This window comes from Falco rusticolus, chromosome 13 (assembly GCF_015220075.1).
Source record: "Falco rusticolus isolate bFalRus1 chromosome 13, bFalRus1.pri, whole genome shotgun sequence".
Lineage (NCBI taxonomy): Eukaryota > Metazoa > Chordata > Aves > Falconiformes > Falconidae > Falco > Falco rusticolus.
In genome coordinates, this window is record NC_051199.1 from 10,186,891 (window position 1) to 10,206,051 (window position 19,161).

At 48.7% G+C, this 19,161-nt stretch overlaps 1 protein-coding gene across 1 annotated transcript in view; it reads left to right on the plus strand.

Moving 5' to 3' along the window:
- SGPP2 (sphingosine-1-phosphate phosphatase 2) overlaps nucleotides 1–19,161 on the plus strand; it is a 40,138-nt gene that overhangs the window by 16,884 nt on the left and 4,093 nt on the right. The window contains exons 3-4 of the mRNA XM_037406572.1: nucleotides 9,926–10,105; nucleotides 12,648–12,737. Of these exons, the coding sequence (XP_037262469.1) occupies nucleotides 9,926–10,105; nucleotides 12,648–12,737 (270 nt within the window). The remainder of the gene's footprint in view (nucleotides 1–9,925; nucleotides 10,106–12,647; nucleotides 12,738–19,161) is intronic.

A 19,161-nucleotide genomic window follows, 5' to 3' on the forward strand; every position in this document is an offset into this window, starting at 1 on the left:
ACTGTCCCAGAATGAATCGGGGCAGTTTCTTCCCTTAAAAATTAAAGCAGTATTAATGCTGTTTACAAGGCCTTCCTGCCGTCTTATCTGTAATAATTTATGCAGAGCCAGTCAACCACATTTGAGAGATAAATCTGAACTGGAGTGCGGCCAGGGATGATTAGGGAACAGGCTATTTTCTGAGCAGACTGAAAGCTTAGATAAGACCCTAACAAAATGAAGTCAGAGGGAGGATGGGGCTGGCTGTAAGCACCTGGGGAAGGAAGGAGCTTCTGAAAATAAAAGTACAGTTGCAAGAAGAAACATGCAGAAGGCAGGCATAAATAAGCCAAGTTGAAGCCAAAGGTTGTGAAATAGCTCTAGAATGGTGAAGGGCAGTAAGAAAAACTATGAAGAAAGTTTATTTCAGCAGTAGCAGAGGAGTAGACTTGGTGCCCTGGGACATTTTCTCCAGTTCTAGGTCCCCAAAACTGGCTACTTGTGCTTTTCTGTTTAGCTGGGTGGCTCTGGGAAACGCTGGCTGTCGTCACATCCAGATCCTTTAGAAACCTAAAGGAGCACATTATGCTTCCATGGTGCCTTTCCTCTGAAGATTCACAGTATATATGTAGGCTTTACCTTTCCCTTTACAGACAGGCAAGGGGAATAACTGCCTGACACCCCTGAGCAAGATGCTGGGTCAGTGCTGAAGGTACCCTCGTGTCTTTGCTTCCCTTCTCCAGCAATGTGAAGAAAACACTCTTGAATCTGCACAGACGAGACTTTGATGCCAGTGACTCTTGCTACTTCAGCCAGGCAGTGCAGAGATGAAAAATAACTTCACATGAACCAGCCCCCAAATGTACCTTAAATTTACTGCGCATCTCAGCTCGAGAGGTGAAAGCTCAGTTTGCTTTTTTTTATTCTCTGCACCCATTCAGGGTTGAAAGCTTTATTTTGGTGTGGAATTTCAGAGGTAAGGTAGAGACCTGGAAAAAAATAATTACAGTTTCTGCTTGCTATTCAGCCTGCTTGGAATTTTTTTTCTGGTTATTTTTTTTTTCAGGGTGCGTGGATCTTTTGACCCTATAAAACTTAAATTTATGCTATACAAATAAGAGCTGGCCAGCATGGACTCTGCGGGGGCGGGTGTGGAAGCTGTCGGTGTATGACGGCGATAAGCTGCTGACTCAGGTGGAGGCGGCATCTCCAGGGAAGGAGAGTTTGGGGGGCTGCCTGTGCCCTGTTGAGCTCCTTGAGCGGCACTGGGTGCAGACATCTTCAGCACACCTGAGAAGGTCCTGGGTCTGGATCCATGGCAATTTAGTTTCCAGTCTTGCTTTTCAGAGGAACAGGTTTCCAAAGGCTGCTGGCATTTAGTTCCTTGGGAATGATGAGCTCTGAAGTCTGGCTCTCAGGGCAGCCAGGAGCTTAATAACCAGCAGGAATTTACCTGCAATCATCATGCCACTGGCATTACTGGGCAGTGGTTGAGTCACTGGATGCTGCTTTGAAAACTCACCTTGTTTTGAAAACGTTGGATTATTGATACTTGTTTGTTATTTTTTGTGCTTTTGCAACATTTCAGCAAAATATTTTTGTGCCTTTGCAACATTTCACAAAAACAAGCTTGGAACAGCTGATGAAAGTCACTTAACACCCAAACTCTTTAAAGTGCCATATATTACACTGCATAAGAACATGTAAGACTCTATTCAGGCAGGCAACTAACTACAAAATGTCAGAATGCAAAAATAGACGGTCCATAAAAGAAAATGCTGTGCACAAGATAGTGTTGATTGAAAGAGAATTTTGTAGGTGCTGGTAGCTGTACTCTGCCCTTGAAGAAAACGTGCCAGTGAAGCTTGCACGACTGAGGCCAACTGGGAGTAATTTGAGATGAAGTTTAAGTTGAAACCTTTCCTATTTCACTAGAACTACTAGGTGTAGCAGTTTCCCAGTTTTAGGTGTTAGATGATAAAACTAGAACAATGTGACAGTGGTTTTTCCTGTTACCAAGAGAATGGGCCCAAATTTCTTTTATTTAAACCCATCATAAGATAGTCAACTACCTTATAGTTTTTGTCCAAAGGCTTCTTTTGAAGACAGAGTGAGCATCCTGGGATGTCGGTTGGTTATGCTTCTGAAGGCACAAAGCTCTCTTACTCTGGTTTTGAGTTTCTGAAGGCTGACTTGAGACACCAAAAGTCCTCCCTCCTATATATATATTTTTCAAGAAGCTGCCTGTGCTGTCTCTTACCCCTTCCTGTCCCTTGCTGCCCCTTGCCATGACATGCATGCTGTGGTGCCACTGGCTTGCTGCTGATATGGTCCTGCTCGTGGTGGGCTGGAGATCTGCCTCGTGTGATCCTGCTGACAGCATGGCTGGGACATCTCAAGTGTTTGAGCATCCCACCAGCTCAATGAGAGCTTGAATACCCCATTGCACCTGACCAAATCCTTGGCAAACGCGTACAGTTCCTGCACAGCTAGTGCAAGATTGATGTGTTTTCTGGAAAAAAATAGCCACACTGGAGATGGTGGATCCTGGAGTTTTCCTAGCCAGCCGCCCTCTCTTGTAAGGCACGTGTGCCTCAAGGAGGTGCCCAGCCTCACGGTTGCTGTTGGCATCTCTGCATGTGGAGAGCAGCTGAGTGGCTTGGGAAGGGGATGGGGAGCAGGATGCAATCAGAGGGTAGCTTGGGGTCCCCCAGGCTGCGGGTGCTGGGGCTCCTCTGCTCTGCAGGGCTTCCTCCACTTGAGCTGCTGCTGGGGTGAAAGGCCACCAGTGCTCTTCAGTGGCTTTCGTGGGTTTTTGTCCCGAAGCCAAACCTTAGTTCTTGGCACTGACTTGGGGGCAGGAGGAGTATCTTCACGAGAACGTGCTCTTCTTTGCCCTGCTCCTCTTTCACTGTGACCCAAGTGATGCTCAAGGGGCACAGCCACAGCTATTGTCTGTTGCAGTGTTTATCTACTTACTTAAGCCTTAGTTGGGGGATGCTGAGAATAGCAGCTGTGAACAGTGCAGACTGCATGCTTGCTTTAATTTCTGTATGGTGAATCAAAGTCACGCCTGCCTTGACAACCACAAATACAGTCTTTGCTTCTGCTTGACTAATCTTCTGCAAATGCCAGTTTATTAATAGTGCATCCTTATTTTGCTGCCGCCCCTCTTTCCAGTGTTGCCGATTTGCTTTGTCACTCCTGTCAGCACGCAGTGGTTATGATAAAAACAAAAGCAACATCATTTTCAAACTGTAAGTTTCCTTTCTGGAAAGACAACAAATACTATTGCAGGTTAGGATTTCTAGAGCCAGGTTGTAGAGTTTCTATTTTGGAGTCAAACCAGTAGATTCAAAGTCAGGCTGCCACACGGCGAGCCTCGAGGAAGAAGTCACCAGTGCTATTTGACCCCGTGTCTTCTCTAGAATTTCATTTTGCCCTTTTAATAGATCAATAGCGCAGACAGGAGAGCTGCAAAATCAGAAGTTGAAAAGAAATATGTTCTGGTTCGCCTTTTGTTAGCTGCAATATTACAGAGTACAAAAAGAATAGCTCCTCCTGACCTTCGCGTGCCCGGGTGCCTCTGTCCCTGTGCAGGGGTGGTGGCAGCGGAGGCACAAGGAGAGCGTGCCACATGCAGCACACCTGCAGCACGAGGCCCGTTCCCTAAATCCTGCCAGGCTCAGGGTCTGGGCAGCTGCCATGGAAATGTTCCAAAGGGGAAATCGTGCCCCAAGGCACCGGTCCTGTGCCTCTGCGTAGCTGGCTTGGCTCTGTGTGTTTGTGTGCGTTCGTATGTGTCTGCACCGTGGTGGTAAATCTGCACACAGCGCTCTTGCTTCCTGCTGCAGGTGTGCTGCCCACAGGTGTGGCACGGGTAGTGAGGGAAAACCACGGAAAATGCCAGCAACACCTGCAGGTGAGCAAAACCCCTTCTGAGATCGCTGAAGCAGTAAGAGAGTTACGTGAACATTGAGGAGCCAGGTCACTTTATGGGACTCTGATGCTCACAGGAAGGGAACAGCCCCTCACCCCAGAGGGAACCCCTGTAGATATTGGAACAAATGAATTGGCACCCGGACCTATGTGGATGCCAAGGCCTCCAGCTGGATTCATCATTCTTCACTAAAGCGAAGTCTGTTAAGACACAGAGACAGATTTGCCTTGTTTACCCCAGTGCAAAGCCCCAGGTGAGGATGTACTTTTGGAGATGGACCATATATATGACTCAGAGGAAACCCTCAGGAAAAGGCTGCAGAGGCGGCTGTGCTGCTATAGCAACTGCTAATTGCGTTTGTGTAGTTAAATGTAATGTTGTTGACCCAAAGTGGCAATAAAGCTTTGCCTTTGCTTCACCTGATGCCTTGGCTGTAAGGGATTGTGGTTCCCCTCGTGTTGCCCAGGCCACCCCAGCAGTACTGGCAGGCACCAGCGTTTGGGGAAAGCCTTGTTTTTAAGTTGCTTACAGCATTACAGAAAAACCCTTTGACAGGGGAACAAGAAACAAGTCTTTACCCAAGTATTTTTTTTTTTTTTTAGTGCTTCTTGCATTTGTTGTGAGGATTTAATTCAGAAGACTTCACAGTCATCTTCATAGCGCTGGGAGAGCATGGATGTGCATGAGAGAAGAGCAGGCTTATATAAGGAAGTTCAGAAGATCCAAAATTTAGTTGTAGCGTTTGTGAGTGTGGGGTTAGGAAAATGTTTTTTAGTGTCAGGTTGGCTGCCTTGGCCCGCGTTTTCAGCTTGTGTGGTTGCCAGTGCGGGACCCCTGGACGGGACCGCAGCTTTGCCAGAGGCTGTGCCGCATCCCGTTCCCAGCACGACCGCAGCGTGCCAAGCTGATGCGATAGTGCCTGGCCATGCAGAAACTGTAGAGGCTGGTTCAACTCTGAACAGATTAGGGTAGCCATAGCCTAGATCCCAAGCGTTGCTCAGTAAGCCAGGCTTACTGCTTCACCGTGGAGCAGAATGAGACTGAGGTGATGTATTCCCTTGCAGTGCAGAGCAGGAGCCCTCAGGAGGAAGAGCCTGCCTCACCCAGCCCTGGGCTCTGCTCTGCCTGCGGATGCAGCTCACGGATTCAGCCATGTAAATGAAACACCTGGTTTGTGTTTCACTGAGGCAGAGCCGTGGCAGGGGACACAGGAGCTGTGCAGCCTGCAGGGAGGAGCGGTGGGGGACAGACCTGCCACGATGGGCCGTGCCCGTGTGGCTTTGGGAGAAGGAGCTTGGGGGATGCGTTTTATTTCCCACATCTCCAGCTGGCGCTGCCATGTCACTGTCAAGGGACACTGCAAATATTAGGGAGCTGACGTAGCTTCCTGAGGGTCCCCACCATGGCAGTGGCATGTGAGCAGCGTTTCCCAGTGTGTGCGTGCACACACCTCCATACAGAAGGGAAGGTGGCGTTTCCCTGCATTATGCATATGCATGGTTGCTGCCAGTGACCCCTCCACTGCACCTCTGTTCCCATGCTGTGGTCCACCTTGCTTTTGCCATCATTTATTTATTAAGAGACTCACGTTGTGGCACTTGTCACAACTGTAGCTTGCAGGACTTGCAAATACAGAGGTAGAGCAGAGTCCCTTAGCCTCCCCAACAGCGTGCTTCGGTGGGGAGCTTCCATGGGGAGGTGCAGTTGGGGTCTTGGGACAAGGGCAGGCTCTACAGAACTGGCTGATGCCCAAGAGCATCGCTTTGCTTCTGCCCAGGTTTGGGCCCCACTCGTGGGTGTCCAGTGACCTAGGAAGGCTGCGGTGCTTCTCCCTTTCCCATCCTTGAAGCCCAGCTCCCCTCCCTCCCTGCCAGCCTGAGCAGCCCCCCTTGTTTGCCAACACATCTTTGTAACTTGAGTGTGAAGCGGTTAAATTCCATTTTGAAAGTTTGAGCAGTCTGAGGTACAGGGCAGTTGGAGCTGCTGCTGTCAGCTTTCAGACAAGGAAATTAGCCATGCTCATCCCATCGACTTTTGTGAAATCTCAGCTCAATTCCCGTGCATTCCAGCATAGTTATCATCTCCAGCAAATTGAGTCCTACACAATCCATCACGCTTTCACTTTGTTGCTTCAGTAATGGAAAAGTCTCCAGGTTCAGACCAATTCCCCATGAAGAGACAGAGGTACTTATTAATGTGCAAATTAGAATTATTTATGCTGAAGATGTCTGCAAACTATTTTGCACCAGAACTGCAGAAAATTTGGTTGATCTATGTCAGTTGGACAGAGCGGAAGAGAGCCTGTGCTAGAAATAAACACAGAAGAAAAGCATTGCGAGCCATAACGTAGCACTCTAGGTGGGCAAAAATTGTCAGCAAAGGAAGGAGCAAACAGAACAACAGAGCCTGAAGAAATTATTTGCTTCAGGGTTTCTCTTCTTTGCCGTGCCTACGAGAGAGCAAATGGTGTCTGCTCGCTCAGTCTTCAAGGGTTCAGCTTTGGGCTTGGAGACCCTTTGGGTGGAAACGTACACAGGCAGGTAAAGACTTTTGGAATGGGTTTTATTTAAATCTAGGTCAGCGTGGTTTGAGCCTGGCCCCTTCTTGCCTGGTAGATCTCCCCAGCCCTTGCGGAGCAAGGGGAGCTGGGTGAAGCCCAGCGCTGGCGGCTCGAGGGATGGCCCAGCATAACCTGCAAGGCGACAGCGCCTGGTCCAGCCTTAGCCTGCCTCCCCTGTTCTCCTGTCCCAAACCATCGCGGGTGTCCTCTTCGGCGTCCTAGGGTGGGCTGGAAAGCACGGCAAAACTACGCAGTCCTGTGACCAACGCAATCCCGAGTTACTTGCTGGTCTGCACTTGGGCTAATTTTTGCCCATGCTAAATTTATTCCCAGGCCATCAAAGGCTTTTACGTAGCACAAACAGGTAACTTAAGCATAGGTGTGGCTTGGCTCTGTGTGGATCTTTAACCTGTCCCCCATGCTCAGCTCTTCATCTCCCTTCTCCTCCTTCCTAGCGCTTCAGTGGTTGCTGTTCACAAGGTTTATTACCGGGGTTTTCTCATCTGGTAGGCTGAAAAAAGCTGGTAACTGGCCAAAACTTGCAGGCTGCTTGCTTCCTCTCCTGGGACTGTTAAGGGAGTAAATTCAAAAAGGCAGAGAAAGGAGGTCAGGAAATAATGAGATGTGCCTTAAGAGAGAATATGCTGCTTGACCAGGGCAGATGCCACTCATCTTCTGAAGGTGGTAGGTAATTCAGATATATCCTGCAGTAAAATATAATGCTGTAACTATGTTTCTGCAAAACACTTGTCGAGCAGTGATGGCATCTGCGGTGGCCTTCTCTGTTTTTGGGGTGTGGTTTTGGTTTGGGTTTTTTTCCCTGTTCATGGCTGAGCTCTGGATGTCAGTGCCTGGCACGCTCCCAGAGGTACTTGCTCTTTGTCGCCAGCTGTGTGATACTCTCCAGCAGGACTGGCTGATGCTCTGGGCTGGGCACAGACGTGCAGGTCCCAGCTGGCGCTCTGCCAGCCCTGCTGTGTGCCACAGGGCTGTCCCCCGAGGAGGGCACCCCGCTGCCCACCGTGGGCAGCTCTGGCGGGGGCTCTGGGCTGCTGGCTTTTCTGTGCTGCGAGCCAAGGAGCCCGTGCGGAGCCTGGGCTGTCCTGTGCTCCTCCAGCTGCGTGTGGGCCCCACATGGGGAGGCCGGTGAACCAGTGCAACACCTTTGCTGGGGGGCTTTTAGCAATGGTGTGCTTGTCATTTTTTGCCCACTCAGGAAAGCCTGCCAGTTTGGCTAATGGGGGAGTGTTTTACTGTGCCCACAACTGCTGCTTCTGCCAAACAGTCCAGGACATTGTGCTTAAAAGCCATGTGCACAGCGCCTGGAGAAGCTAAAGGCAAAGTCTGGTGCTTAGTCTGAACGTGTTCTGGACTCATCTTCATGTTCTATGGAGGCTGTCTCACCTCTCATTACTCTACGTGTCTATATGATACATGTTTTTAAAAGGGTCAGAATTCAATCTGGAATGCTAGGAAGGAAGGTGTTGTGAGGATGCCTGGTGTTTTTGCTTACCCATACCACCTCCAGCATTCAGCCTGTTTTCCACCAGCAGAGAAGTCCTAGCATAGCCTTCATTTCAAAGATGACTCATTTCCCTTTCTGTAATACTCTTACGTACCAGTGCTAATAATACTGCTACAAGTGGAAGTCATTATTAGAGAGGACTGCTGATAAACTGGCTTGTCCTACCTTGCCTCTCAGATGGTATCACAAATGGCAGCCTCAATGTTTTATGTTCTGTCACAGAGAGTAATTTTGCTTTCAACCCTGGAATTTAATTAACTCCAAAGATGTGCCTGTATGCATTTGGAAACAGGTGCCATTAACGAAATAAACCCAGAGTGGTTTCTTTGAGACACTTGTTTCTTGACCCTTTCTCTACTGTGACCAGTGCGGGGCAGGGTGTTTGCTGACTGCCCTATGTCCCCTGTATCAGGGTGAAGGAGGAGCAGCAGGCGTGCCCCAGGTGGCACTGATAATAAGGCGGTAATTGATTCACGTGATGAGGGATAAAGGATGCAAAGGCACCCGCAGTCACTTTGCCAGGCTCTGATGCTGGCTGTAAGCCTAGCACTCCCCACGGCATGTGCTCTGCTGCAGAGAGGGGGAGGAAGGAACGTGACATTTTGGCTTTTTCCTGGTCCCGATTTGTGAATCCTGAATCCTGGCATTTTTCTTTTTAACACGAAGCCATTTTTAAATGGCTGGTGGGAGAGAGAGGGATGCAATGTGGCTGGTGACAAATGTGGCAGCGGATGATTGTGTTGCTGTTTTGGCATATGGCTAACACCAGCATGGGAAGGATGTTATTTTAGGACCCCTCCTTTGCTAGTGGAAGTGTGAGAAGCAGAACAGCGAGCCGTCTCGCGCAGCAACTGAGCTTTCATGGCAGACATCAGTTAACCTATTTTTTGTATTTAAAAAAAAAAAGAAGAAAAATAGTTTGCTTTTTTTTGTAGAGCTTGATTTGCCCGTGTCTGGCTGCACTATCCAAAGGGAGGAGGGTGGCAATAGAAAGCAAATGTATTCTCCAAGAACAGCCTGGGTGACTTTTGTTCACGTCCTTGTCTACTGTGGATGCTGAGAGCCCGTTGCCTTTGGGCAGAGGGTGCTGGGGAGCAGAGGTTGTCATCACGGTGGGTGCCCTGGCTACTTCTGGGGGGGCTGCACCTCTCGGCGATGCCGGCTGGCTTTGCCTCATGCCTCTGCTTCCCTTTGCTACGGCTTGCAGTGACCTGAGAATGGGACATTTCCCCTAAAATCACTATGCTGCAGTGCTCGGTAGCTAATTAACAGGGCCCTTGCTTAAACCTCTCGTGTCCCAAGCAATGCACGACAGCCCAGCGTCGCTGGGGAGTCAGGCAGGAGAACTGGCGCTGCATGTCACCTGCCCAATTTTCTCACTGTTGCCTCCTCGAGGATGCCAGGTTATTATTTAATAACCATGCTGGTGGTGCGTCCCAGCGGGGCTCCTGCAGCACCTCCCGCGGTGGCTGGGGTGGGAGCTGCCCTCACGGAGCTGCTGCGCGGAGCTGGGAGGGACGCGGCTGGGCAAGGCGGTGATTTGCAAGTGGTGGCGGAAAAATTTCTCTTGTAGCTGTTTGCTTTGCAGGAGAGGGGATGTAAGGGATGGGGAGGAAACTGAAACTTCTCTGGCGTGGGGTGGGAGCCAGCTGTCTGTCTCACGCTATCCTGTATTGCTGCATCTCATCAGTGAACTCTCCTTTTGGTCCCACTTGTGATCAGGTTACAACATGGTGCAGTAAAACCGCTGTTTCCTTCACCGACTGGATAATGGAAACCCCTTTAATAATTCAGGGAATGAATTCTGCACTCGGGGTGGTGGATTTTGCAGGAAAAAGCGCAGAAATAGCAGTGGTTCTCGGGTGGTTGAGTGGGGATTGCCTGTGCTGACTGATAGCCCTGTGGCCTTTCTTCTCCCCAGATTGTGATGTACATAGGCCAGGTCTCCAAGGACATTCTGAAGTGGCCTCGGCCCCTCTCACCACCTGTTGTCAAGCTGGAAATGAGGACGAATGCGGAGTACGGGATGCCTTCCACCCACGCCATGGCAGCTACCGCCATTTCCTTCTCCTTTCTCATTGCGACCACAAACCAGTACAAGGTAGGGGGTACAAAAAGGTAAAATAAATAAATAAATAATAAAAAGAAAATCATGTGCCTACTTGCAGCAGGCTACAGAAAACTAGCAAATCCAAAGCTGTTGCTACTTCCAGAGGAGCTGTGTTTAGTTTCAAAGAGGTGTATTTTTCCCTGTGGTTACCCATAGCTGGCCGATAATAGATACAAGAAGAAATTTAGTGGAAATCTCCTTTCTTTAGTATAAGCCCTGCTTAGAGCCGTGGGCAGGGTGGTGTGGTGGGTTCCCTGGGTTTTCACATGCGGGGTGACCATGCAGGGAGCTGCCATGCTGCTGCAGAAGTTGCCCAGTGTCAGTGTTTTGTGCTTGCCCCGTGCCCACCAAGCCATCGCTGTACACCAGCAAATGCCAGCTCCCAGGGAAACCAAAGGAGCTCTGTGTTGCCTGTGTTTTGTATGATGCAGGAAAAGCATCCTTGGATATCCCCTGGCTCTAACCTGTGGTAGACTCGTAGCGCACAACGTGATTTGAAAGCTTGTTTGTCAGGGAAGTAACAGCAGTGTTGTGGCACTGGAGCTGTAGGCTGCTTGGGGAGATCTCATAATTATTTCCCCCAAACCTTCAGCCTTTGATCTTCCTAAAAGGTTTATTTTCCGGAAACTCTTTTCTCCATGGCAGTTTTCCATTCATTTTATGAATCCAAATAGGGGTTTCCTGCACTCTATCCATAATAACCTCCTGGCTGCGTTGCATTTAAGTGTGTTTCTCAGCCTTCTCAGATGTATTTCAAAGATAAGCCGATGTAGCCAAGAGGGCTCGCAGTATGGCCAGGGGGGTCTTGCCATTGCAGTGTCCCCAGGTGTCCTCCCTATGGTGCTGGCGTGTGTGCAGGGACAAAAGCTGGCCACCCGTTTGGTGAAAGGTGCTGTGTCCTGGGGCTGTAACTCATGGAGCCAGAGATCTCTGAATTACACCAGGATCCCTGAATTAATTTAACTTCCAGACTCACCCGGTCCCAGCCATGAAGCAGCGTGCTCTGCCGCTGCCTACAGCGCGGGGATGAGTGAGCAGGTCGGTGGTACCCAAAGCTGTGCTGTCAGCCTCCTGCTCCCTGGTAATTGTATGTGAACTGGTTGGAGCAGCTTGGCAGATGGGGAGGAGGAGCCATAACGTGGGATATTTGTCAGCCCTGGAAGGCCAAATCCATCCCATGTCTCAGAGCTGCCAAAAAGAGCCGGTCAGCAGCACTTTGTCTTCCTCCTCCATGGATAAGCTACCAGTGGATAAGCTCAGCTCTTCACATGCTGTCTTGTACTTCTTAGAAATTGCCATGAAACAATAAAGCTGCTGTAAAATAATTAAATGATTTAATTGCCTCTATTAAGAAGGAAAAATCTACCAGTGCATTATGCTGCTATCTTCTCAAGCTGCCCTTGTCATCAATTACTGATCTGGACTAGCTCCCAGGCTGCCTGCTGAGGGACAAATAAAGTGGGCGTAAATCCTCTGAAGGCTTAGAGAAGTGAGGAAGAAATAGCGTTTTATGAACTGGGAGTGACATCTGCAGCTGGGTCTGAGCTCTGTATTCCGGGGGCTAGATTACGCCCGAGGGGAAAGGGTCAGAAGCAAGTTGTTATGCTTAAAATTTCCACAGAAGCATTTTTGCTTTGACCTGTGGCCACCCTGGTCAGTTGTCAGCTTTCAGCAGTAGATGGAGACTTTATGTCAAATTGGGGGAATTAATTTCCTTTATTTATATTTTGGGTTGGTTTCCTTTTTTTTCCCGAAAAATCTCCTTTACAGACTGAAAGGAGCCTGCCAGCCCACTGGGTTTCAGGGTTTGAATGAGTGGATTAAGGGCTGTATGTTAAGCTTATTCTTCAGCAAAAGTTGGGGCTTTTTTTCTCTTTTTAAAATGTTGGTTTATTTCAACACTTCCTTCCATGTTTGTAGGAAACTCAGAGAGGGAATTGTGCAAAACTGGCTTCGTAAGAAGACAATTAAACCTTAGGTGTCACAGGGAAGAGTGGTCCTGACTGCTCTAATAGCTGGATTGCGGTTTCAGCTCAGACATTGATTTTCCCCTCCCAGCCCACTGCTCCAGGACTATCGATCACGCTTCTGGTCAGGCTCTGTGGCTATCGCGTTCCCCTCAGGTGATCTGAGGCTGCAGTTCAGCCTCAGGCATTGCTTGTATGACATGCTGTGCTTTTTTCCTTAAGGTCTTTAGCACTAACATGGATTTTGCAGGTAGATATTGCAGGGAAGAACTCTGCAGATGCCATCTATTCTCCAGGCTTTTTCCACACTAAGACTAGACCTTTGCAAAAGTGGCACCGCAGATGAGACAACCTCCCAGCAGGATTGCATGTTGGCCAGCGTGAGGTCTCCTCTGGGGTTATGTTAATCTCTTTGGGAAAGTACAACTCGGGAGCCACTTCCCAACATGAGACCCTTACATCAGTCTGGCTGCTTGGGTGTTTTATTTCAGCTATATAGTGATGTTAAAATGGATAATGGTGTAACGGGGAGGTTTTTGGTTTTGTTTTGTTTTTCCTTTTTGCAGTATCCATTCGAACTAGGCCTGGTAGCAGCATTTGTGTTTTCGACGCTGGTGTGCCTCAGCAGGCTCTACACGGGGATGCACACAGTCCTGGTAAGGATGCTCTGCGCCGCCGCGTGCTGGTCGTGCCTCTAGCTCTGCTTCCCCACAGCGATGCCCATCTCCCACTTCCCAAGCAATGTACATTCTGCCTTGGCCATGCCACTGCAGGAACATACGAGTTGTGCCACGAAGTTCCAGGCTGTGCATTCAAAGGCAGCTGTGGCGAAACCCTGGGGCTATTGCTATTTGAGTCTGCAGGGGAATTATTTATACCATGAGGGAAGCAGTGGTGCAGGTGAGTTGAGGAGCCTGGTGAGGTTGGTGTGACATCTGAATTGGAGTTTCTCTATTTTGAAATTTTAATTGTGAGGAATGCACTTGGGCAACTGACACTGCTCCTTAGCTAAGCCCTTTGTGCAATAGTATCACTGTTGTCAGCGAGAAATATCCTGGGCTGGTTTAGCTTGGGAGTGTCAGGGAAGGAATAGCAGGTCGGTGAGTCACACCAGCGGCCAGCAGCAAGCAGAGGAGAGGGTCAAACATGAAAAGTGAGCTGCCCTTGGGGGACCGGGGGACAGCGTGTCTCCCGTTACCATACAGGCATGTGGCGTTTAGAAAAATACCATGACAAGCTTCTCGTTTTCAGCTGGAAGAAAATTCATTCCTAAAGGACTGAGATGCACAAGTACTTTGTTCGAAAATAATAAAAAAATATCTGTGGCTGTATATGACAGATTTTTGGGGCTCAGTTGTTTCGAGTTGTCAGTCCTGCTTTAAGAACAGATTTCGGTGTGACTTTGGCTACAGTGTAGCTGGTTCCTTTCTGAGGAGGGGAAGCATTACTGATGTGTCACATCCAGCGGTCAGAGGGGTGGTCCAGCTTCCCAAGCACGGACAGAAGCTCCTGGCTACTTCCCTGCAGGAGGCTGATATGTGCTGTTGGTTGGTTGCATATGCATCAATAATGGCATTTTTTTACTAATAACTATGTTTGTAGTAAGGAGACTTGACAACTGTAAGAAAGGGAGCCCTTATAAGATCAAGGTTTTCTATAAAATATAGCTTGACCTTCCCTTCCAGGCCTAGTGGATCAAAATAATATCTTAAATCAAAGATGGAGGCACCCTTTCTTGGCTATTGACCTTAAGTCAATCAGTAAAAATTCTTCGCATACTTCCCATGCTGGTCCATCTTAATGAAAGACTCCTCTAAATTTAGATGGATTTTAGGGTAAAGAAGAAAAAGTCCTTTGTGTCTTTGACATGCTAAAAAAGGGCTTTAAAATAAATAATTAATTAAAAAAGCTCTTTAGTTGAAGTGTGAGGAATGCTGCCTTTCAAAAGGGTAAATGCACTGCGCTGGGGTCCCCATCCTGTGAGGCGCCTAGTGGTCACAGCTGCCCAGATGCGACCCCCCTCTGCGGCTGCATCCCACCACAGGTTCTGGCAGTGACAGGTTCCTTTGGGGAAGAAGTGCAGTTTAGAGCCGTTTCCCACACGTCGAGGGATGCTCCCACCCTGGCCGGTCTGAGGTGCCGGGCCAGGAGGCACAGCAGCCGCTCAGCCAAGCTGCCAGCTGAAACAGGCTCTGTCTAATGGATTTTTAACTGAGATCCTAACAGAAAACGAACGCTGACAGGATATAATTATGTATTAAGTGATCAAAATATTTTAGTAAAGCAAATGAATGGGTCTGAATATACCCACTGACTTAGTGAAAGTGAATTTTTCCCGTTTGAGGAACCAGAGGAGGACTGGTGAGGAGGTTGCACTGTGCTTTGCGAAGCTGTAGCTGAAGCTCCGGTGCGGGGGCTCATCTTCGGGAGTCCCAGCTCTGCAAATCAGTCTGTATCTCAGCATTGCTGGCGTTGCTTTTGGATCAGGAGTGGCCTCAAAAATCACAGTCGTGCCGGTAGAAGAGACGTTACCAATAAAGACCTTCTGGAGAGGCAGTATGCTGGTATGAGAGCTGTCTGCATCATTATGGCTGTATCGGAATGAATACTATGCTTAGGGAAAAGGGAATAAACACCCGTTGCCTGGGCTGTTACCAGGAGAGCATCACCCGGGTAGGGGGTGGAGTGGAAGCAATGCACTTGTGCTGCTGAGAGATAATTTAATTACAACAACCCACATTCACCACCTTGACATGAGAATATCCCATGTGCGTGGAGAAGCAGGGGAAAGGCAGGGCCCTTCCTTCTAGGTCTTAAATGATGGAGCCTGAGGAGCTGGTGAAGAGGGAATCTGGAGTTACCTGGAAAGGGCAAAGCAAACATTTGGACATGTTTTGAGGCAGTGAATCTGTGACTTTGTAGGGGTTGTTTTTAAGGAACAAAAAGCAATTGGAGACAATAGGACTGGGGGGTTTTTTTGTTGTTGTTGTTTGTCTTTTTCCCCAGAGAACTGTATTTTAGAAAATATCCTTTTACTCTCCATCTTAAAACCTTGGCCCCGGTGTTGATCCCTGCCTCGGTGAGGTGAATGGGTTTTCCTGTCTCACTGCTGCTGGAGCATGCCTGAGTCATCTTGTGTTTGAAATGATGAGCAATGGTGTTTGTGTGAGTGCACGGTATTCCTGAAAGATGCGAGCAAGATCATTACAAATCATACTGGGAAGAACTTCATCAGCCGAGGGCAGCCCCCAAGGCGGCAGGAGGAGGGGAAGCTTTTCACCTTTTTCTAACCTTTCAGAGCCAGCAGCAGGAATTTCTTCATGCACCGAGCTGATGGGTTTGGCATTGCTGTGGCAGCGGAGCCGGGTCCCCTCCCGGCTACAGTGCACGCTCCCCTGTCACCGGCCATCGGTGGGGGCTCGGGGTCAGCCAGTCACTCCAGAGATGCAGCTGATGCCACGGCAGCCTTACCGGTGGTACGGCAGCTTCCCCTTTCCTTGCCCTCAGTTAAAAGCCATAATGCCCCATGCTGGCCAGTGTGGTGTGTAGGGTACCAGGAGTCGTCAGAAGGTCACCTTTTAGGACCAAAAAGAAACCTGAAAGTTGTTTCTGTAAACAAAGCAAATTGGTTTTTTTTCCTTGAGATGTACCGATGATGCAGTGTTGATGCATTTGTTGCCGATGACAGCAGCCTCAGGAGGTGACATGCTGCACCCCCCTACCTGGCTGCTTAGCGCTGTGGTACCTCAGGGTTTTTAACACCACCATTAATCCTGAAATTATCTTAAATATTTTAGAACTGATAAACAAACAAGGTACTGGCATCACTTTCCAGTAGCAGTACATTCCTTGTGGGATGAAACAGGGCAACCTTTAGGAGTGGAAAGCAAGTAAGATATTTCTGTTTAGGAAAGTGAGTAGCATCTCACACTAAGTGAAGGTGTGAAGGGAGTTCAGGCGGTAAGTGACGATATACAGGACAGAATAGGAAAAGTGTTATTTTTGCTTTGATTGGCAATGTCAGGGAAGGTGCTTGAGTGCCACCATGTTCAGGGTGATGGTTTGATATTCTGGGGGCATTTTGTGAGTGCTTGCAATTCCAACCATAGTTTTGATGGGGAGAGCATAGGAGGGTCTTGCCTTCAGAAAGCTTTTGCAATACTAAAACAAACCGTGTTCTAAGACCTGGCGAAACCACAAAACCAGCCCAGCACAAGAACAGCAGCAGCGATGCCGGTACCCATGGACCGTGCCACTGCCGTGCTGCCTGGGGGATGGGCAGAAGGTGTTTTGAAGCGCCGCAGTCCTGCATCCCAGGCAGCACATCCAACTGGACATTCACTTCAGCTGTTTTTCTTTATGTACCTGTAGCATCAGCAAATAACTCGAACAACTTGGAGCGTTAGAAACCTGGTACTGGCCTGTTTTTAGGTAGCAAAGCAGAACGGCATTGCTGCAGTTCAGGTCGCCAGGAGCCAGGCCCCTTCCTGGAGCCCGGGCAGGTGCTCTGTGCTGTGGGAGAGGTGGGGGGCTCTGTGTGCGAGCCGGCCAAGCTGCATGGCAGCGGGGGGGCTTTGGGGAAGGATGGAGGACTTGTCTGTGCTGAGGGAGCTGGAGCGTCCTAGCAGGGAAACAAGGTTTTCACCTTTGCCGGTAGTACTGCACCTTGAGCAAAATTCGTGCCTGCCCTCATTTAAAAATTCCTTTATAATTGTGGGTTTGGCAAGAGGCTAATCTGTTTACCCAGGCAGACGGACAAGAATGTGCTTCCTGGGAGTGCTAACAGCCGCTCCACCGCCGGGAAAAGCTAAGGTCCCGCTCCGGGGTGCACAGTGGGCAGACTCCAGGAAAAGCAGTTTTTCTCACGGAAATCAGCGCCATCCCTCCTCATCCCATCTTCTCCTTAGTTTTACAGGTGAAGGGGGAAAATCATTAATTCTGCACAGCTAAATATCTTCATAAGGTGTTGATCTTGGACTCAACTGCCTTCTCTGGGTGTTCACAAAACCAAGCCTCTGCCCACGCATACTGGAACCGAAGGGAGCCACTGCTGATGGCCGTGGCTGGGGATGTCCTGCACCCTCCAGCAGCTTCTCGTAAGAAGTCTCCAAAACGGGAAGCCTATCAGTTGGTGGATAGAGGGAAAACCAGAATAAACCACCGGTCTCTCAATGACTTTGATCAGTTAAAAAGTTTTGAGCGTGCACCCCCAGTAGTTGTAAATATACTTCTGAATTATATACATATACTGCTGTACTGATACGTACGTTATAAAACACACAGAAATATAAATTTAAGAAGGATGAGATAAGGATGAAATAAGCACTACTTTAAAAATGTATGTATATGTTTTATTTTACTTATTAGTGGTGCAAAAAGTATTTTTTTCCTACAGCCCAACGGGTTGCCCTGTGCACCCACCCAGTTTGGAGACCACTGGCGTAAGCCACTGGTGGGAGAAGAGCTGGTTATCTGGGTCCTGCTTGAAAACTGCAGGAGCTGTGCTCCTGCGCTGGGGCTGTATGAGAGGATAGCAAAACTCAGAAAACTTTAATCGGGTCTGTAAACAGAGGCTGGCTGCACCCCGCCCGGGAACTGCTGGAGTCAGCTGGGCAGAGCTGAGCAAAGCCTTTGTTAGGGGAATATTAGTGTTTGGTTAAATGTCTTTAACTAGAACAGAAAAGCACATAAACAGCTTTTGAGTTTCACTCCTTCATCACACGTGGAGGGAGTATTGAGGTGTCAGGACTTTTTCTTCTAATATGAGGTGGACAAATAGAGGGGTGGGGGGTGGAGTTGGACAGTGGTGATGGGATTTCTGAGCATCAGTGCTGGGTGCAGCCCCCAGCTCTTCCCTGTTGATGTAGTTACTTAGTGCTGGGCCAAAACATGCCTTTGTGGTGAAGTTATCATCTAAAAATTGCTATCAAAAGATGATTATTATGAAATATTATTGACATCTAATGGTATTTTACATATTAGATACCTGTGAACAACTTTGTGTGTTTCCATGGCTATCCTTGTGTCATGGATGAGGGAATAAATGTAAGTGGACATTTGTATTAGGAATATGCAAAATGGCTCTGGGAGTTGCTTAAAGGCAAATGTTCTGTGAATCTATTGCCTGGAAGTTGTAAACAGCTAAAATTCAGCCATACTGGAGCAATGCATTTACCAGAAAGTCATAAAATATTTCTGTTGTGAAGAAGTCCCCTCATTCCTGCCTAACTGTAAGGGAAATTCTCATTAAAAGTCATTTTAGACTGTGACGAAGCATGGTAGTGGTCAGCTGTCATGACTTGGTGAAGAAGATACTGTCCTGAGCAGAGGACGTTTCTGTCTGTGATTATTTCATGGTCAGACTGCAAACTGCTGCCTCCTGCGCGATGCTTGGAGTGCTGCACAGGGAAACTTGTTATTTTGCTTTTTCTCTGGCTGCTCTCACATGGGCAGCTTTTATTAGGGGTTACCTCTTGTCTCCTTTCCCAGCCTCGCGGATGGCAACAATCAAGTGCTCAAAACACCTTATTTACCCCTGTTAATAAATTAGGGTTTAACTATGCGCTTGCCTCGGGCTCATTACTGCAAGCCGGATTTCATAGGCTTAGGCAACAGATTTCTCGATGTGTTCCTGCCCGGCGGTGCTACCTCTTGCCGCAGCCGGCAGAAGTCGTGGCACGCACCGCGTCCTGCGGCTCTGTGCTTTCCTCCCCTGGAGCTGCTGGTCCTGGATGGGGTGCATGTTTCTGACAAAAGAGATGGAGAGGAAACAAGCGATTTCATCAGATTCTACTGATATGATGACATGACTTTAGGATTATGGGACGGGAAGGGTTTGGATGAATGCAGCTTACCGTGATGTTGCCCCTGGGATGGAGTTGTGCATGTGCCTTTTCCATGGAAGTTGTAGGAGGAGAGTGCCCTTAGAACACGGAAGCAGGTGAGGGGAAGGATCTCACTTGTTCAGGGGAAAAATATGGGTCAATATGTCCGAAATACGGAGAAGGCCACGGTCAGGTTCAGGTCATGATTTGTTTAGCACAGGCTTCAGGTTGTCACTGCACATGGGCAGTGCCATGG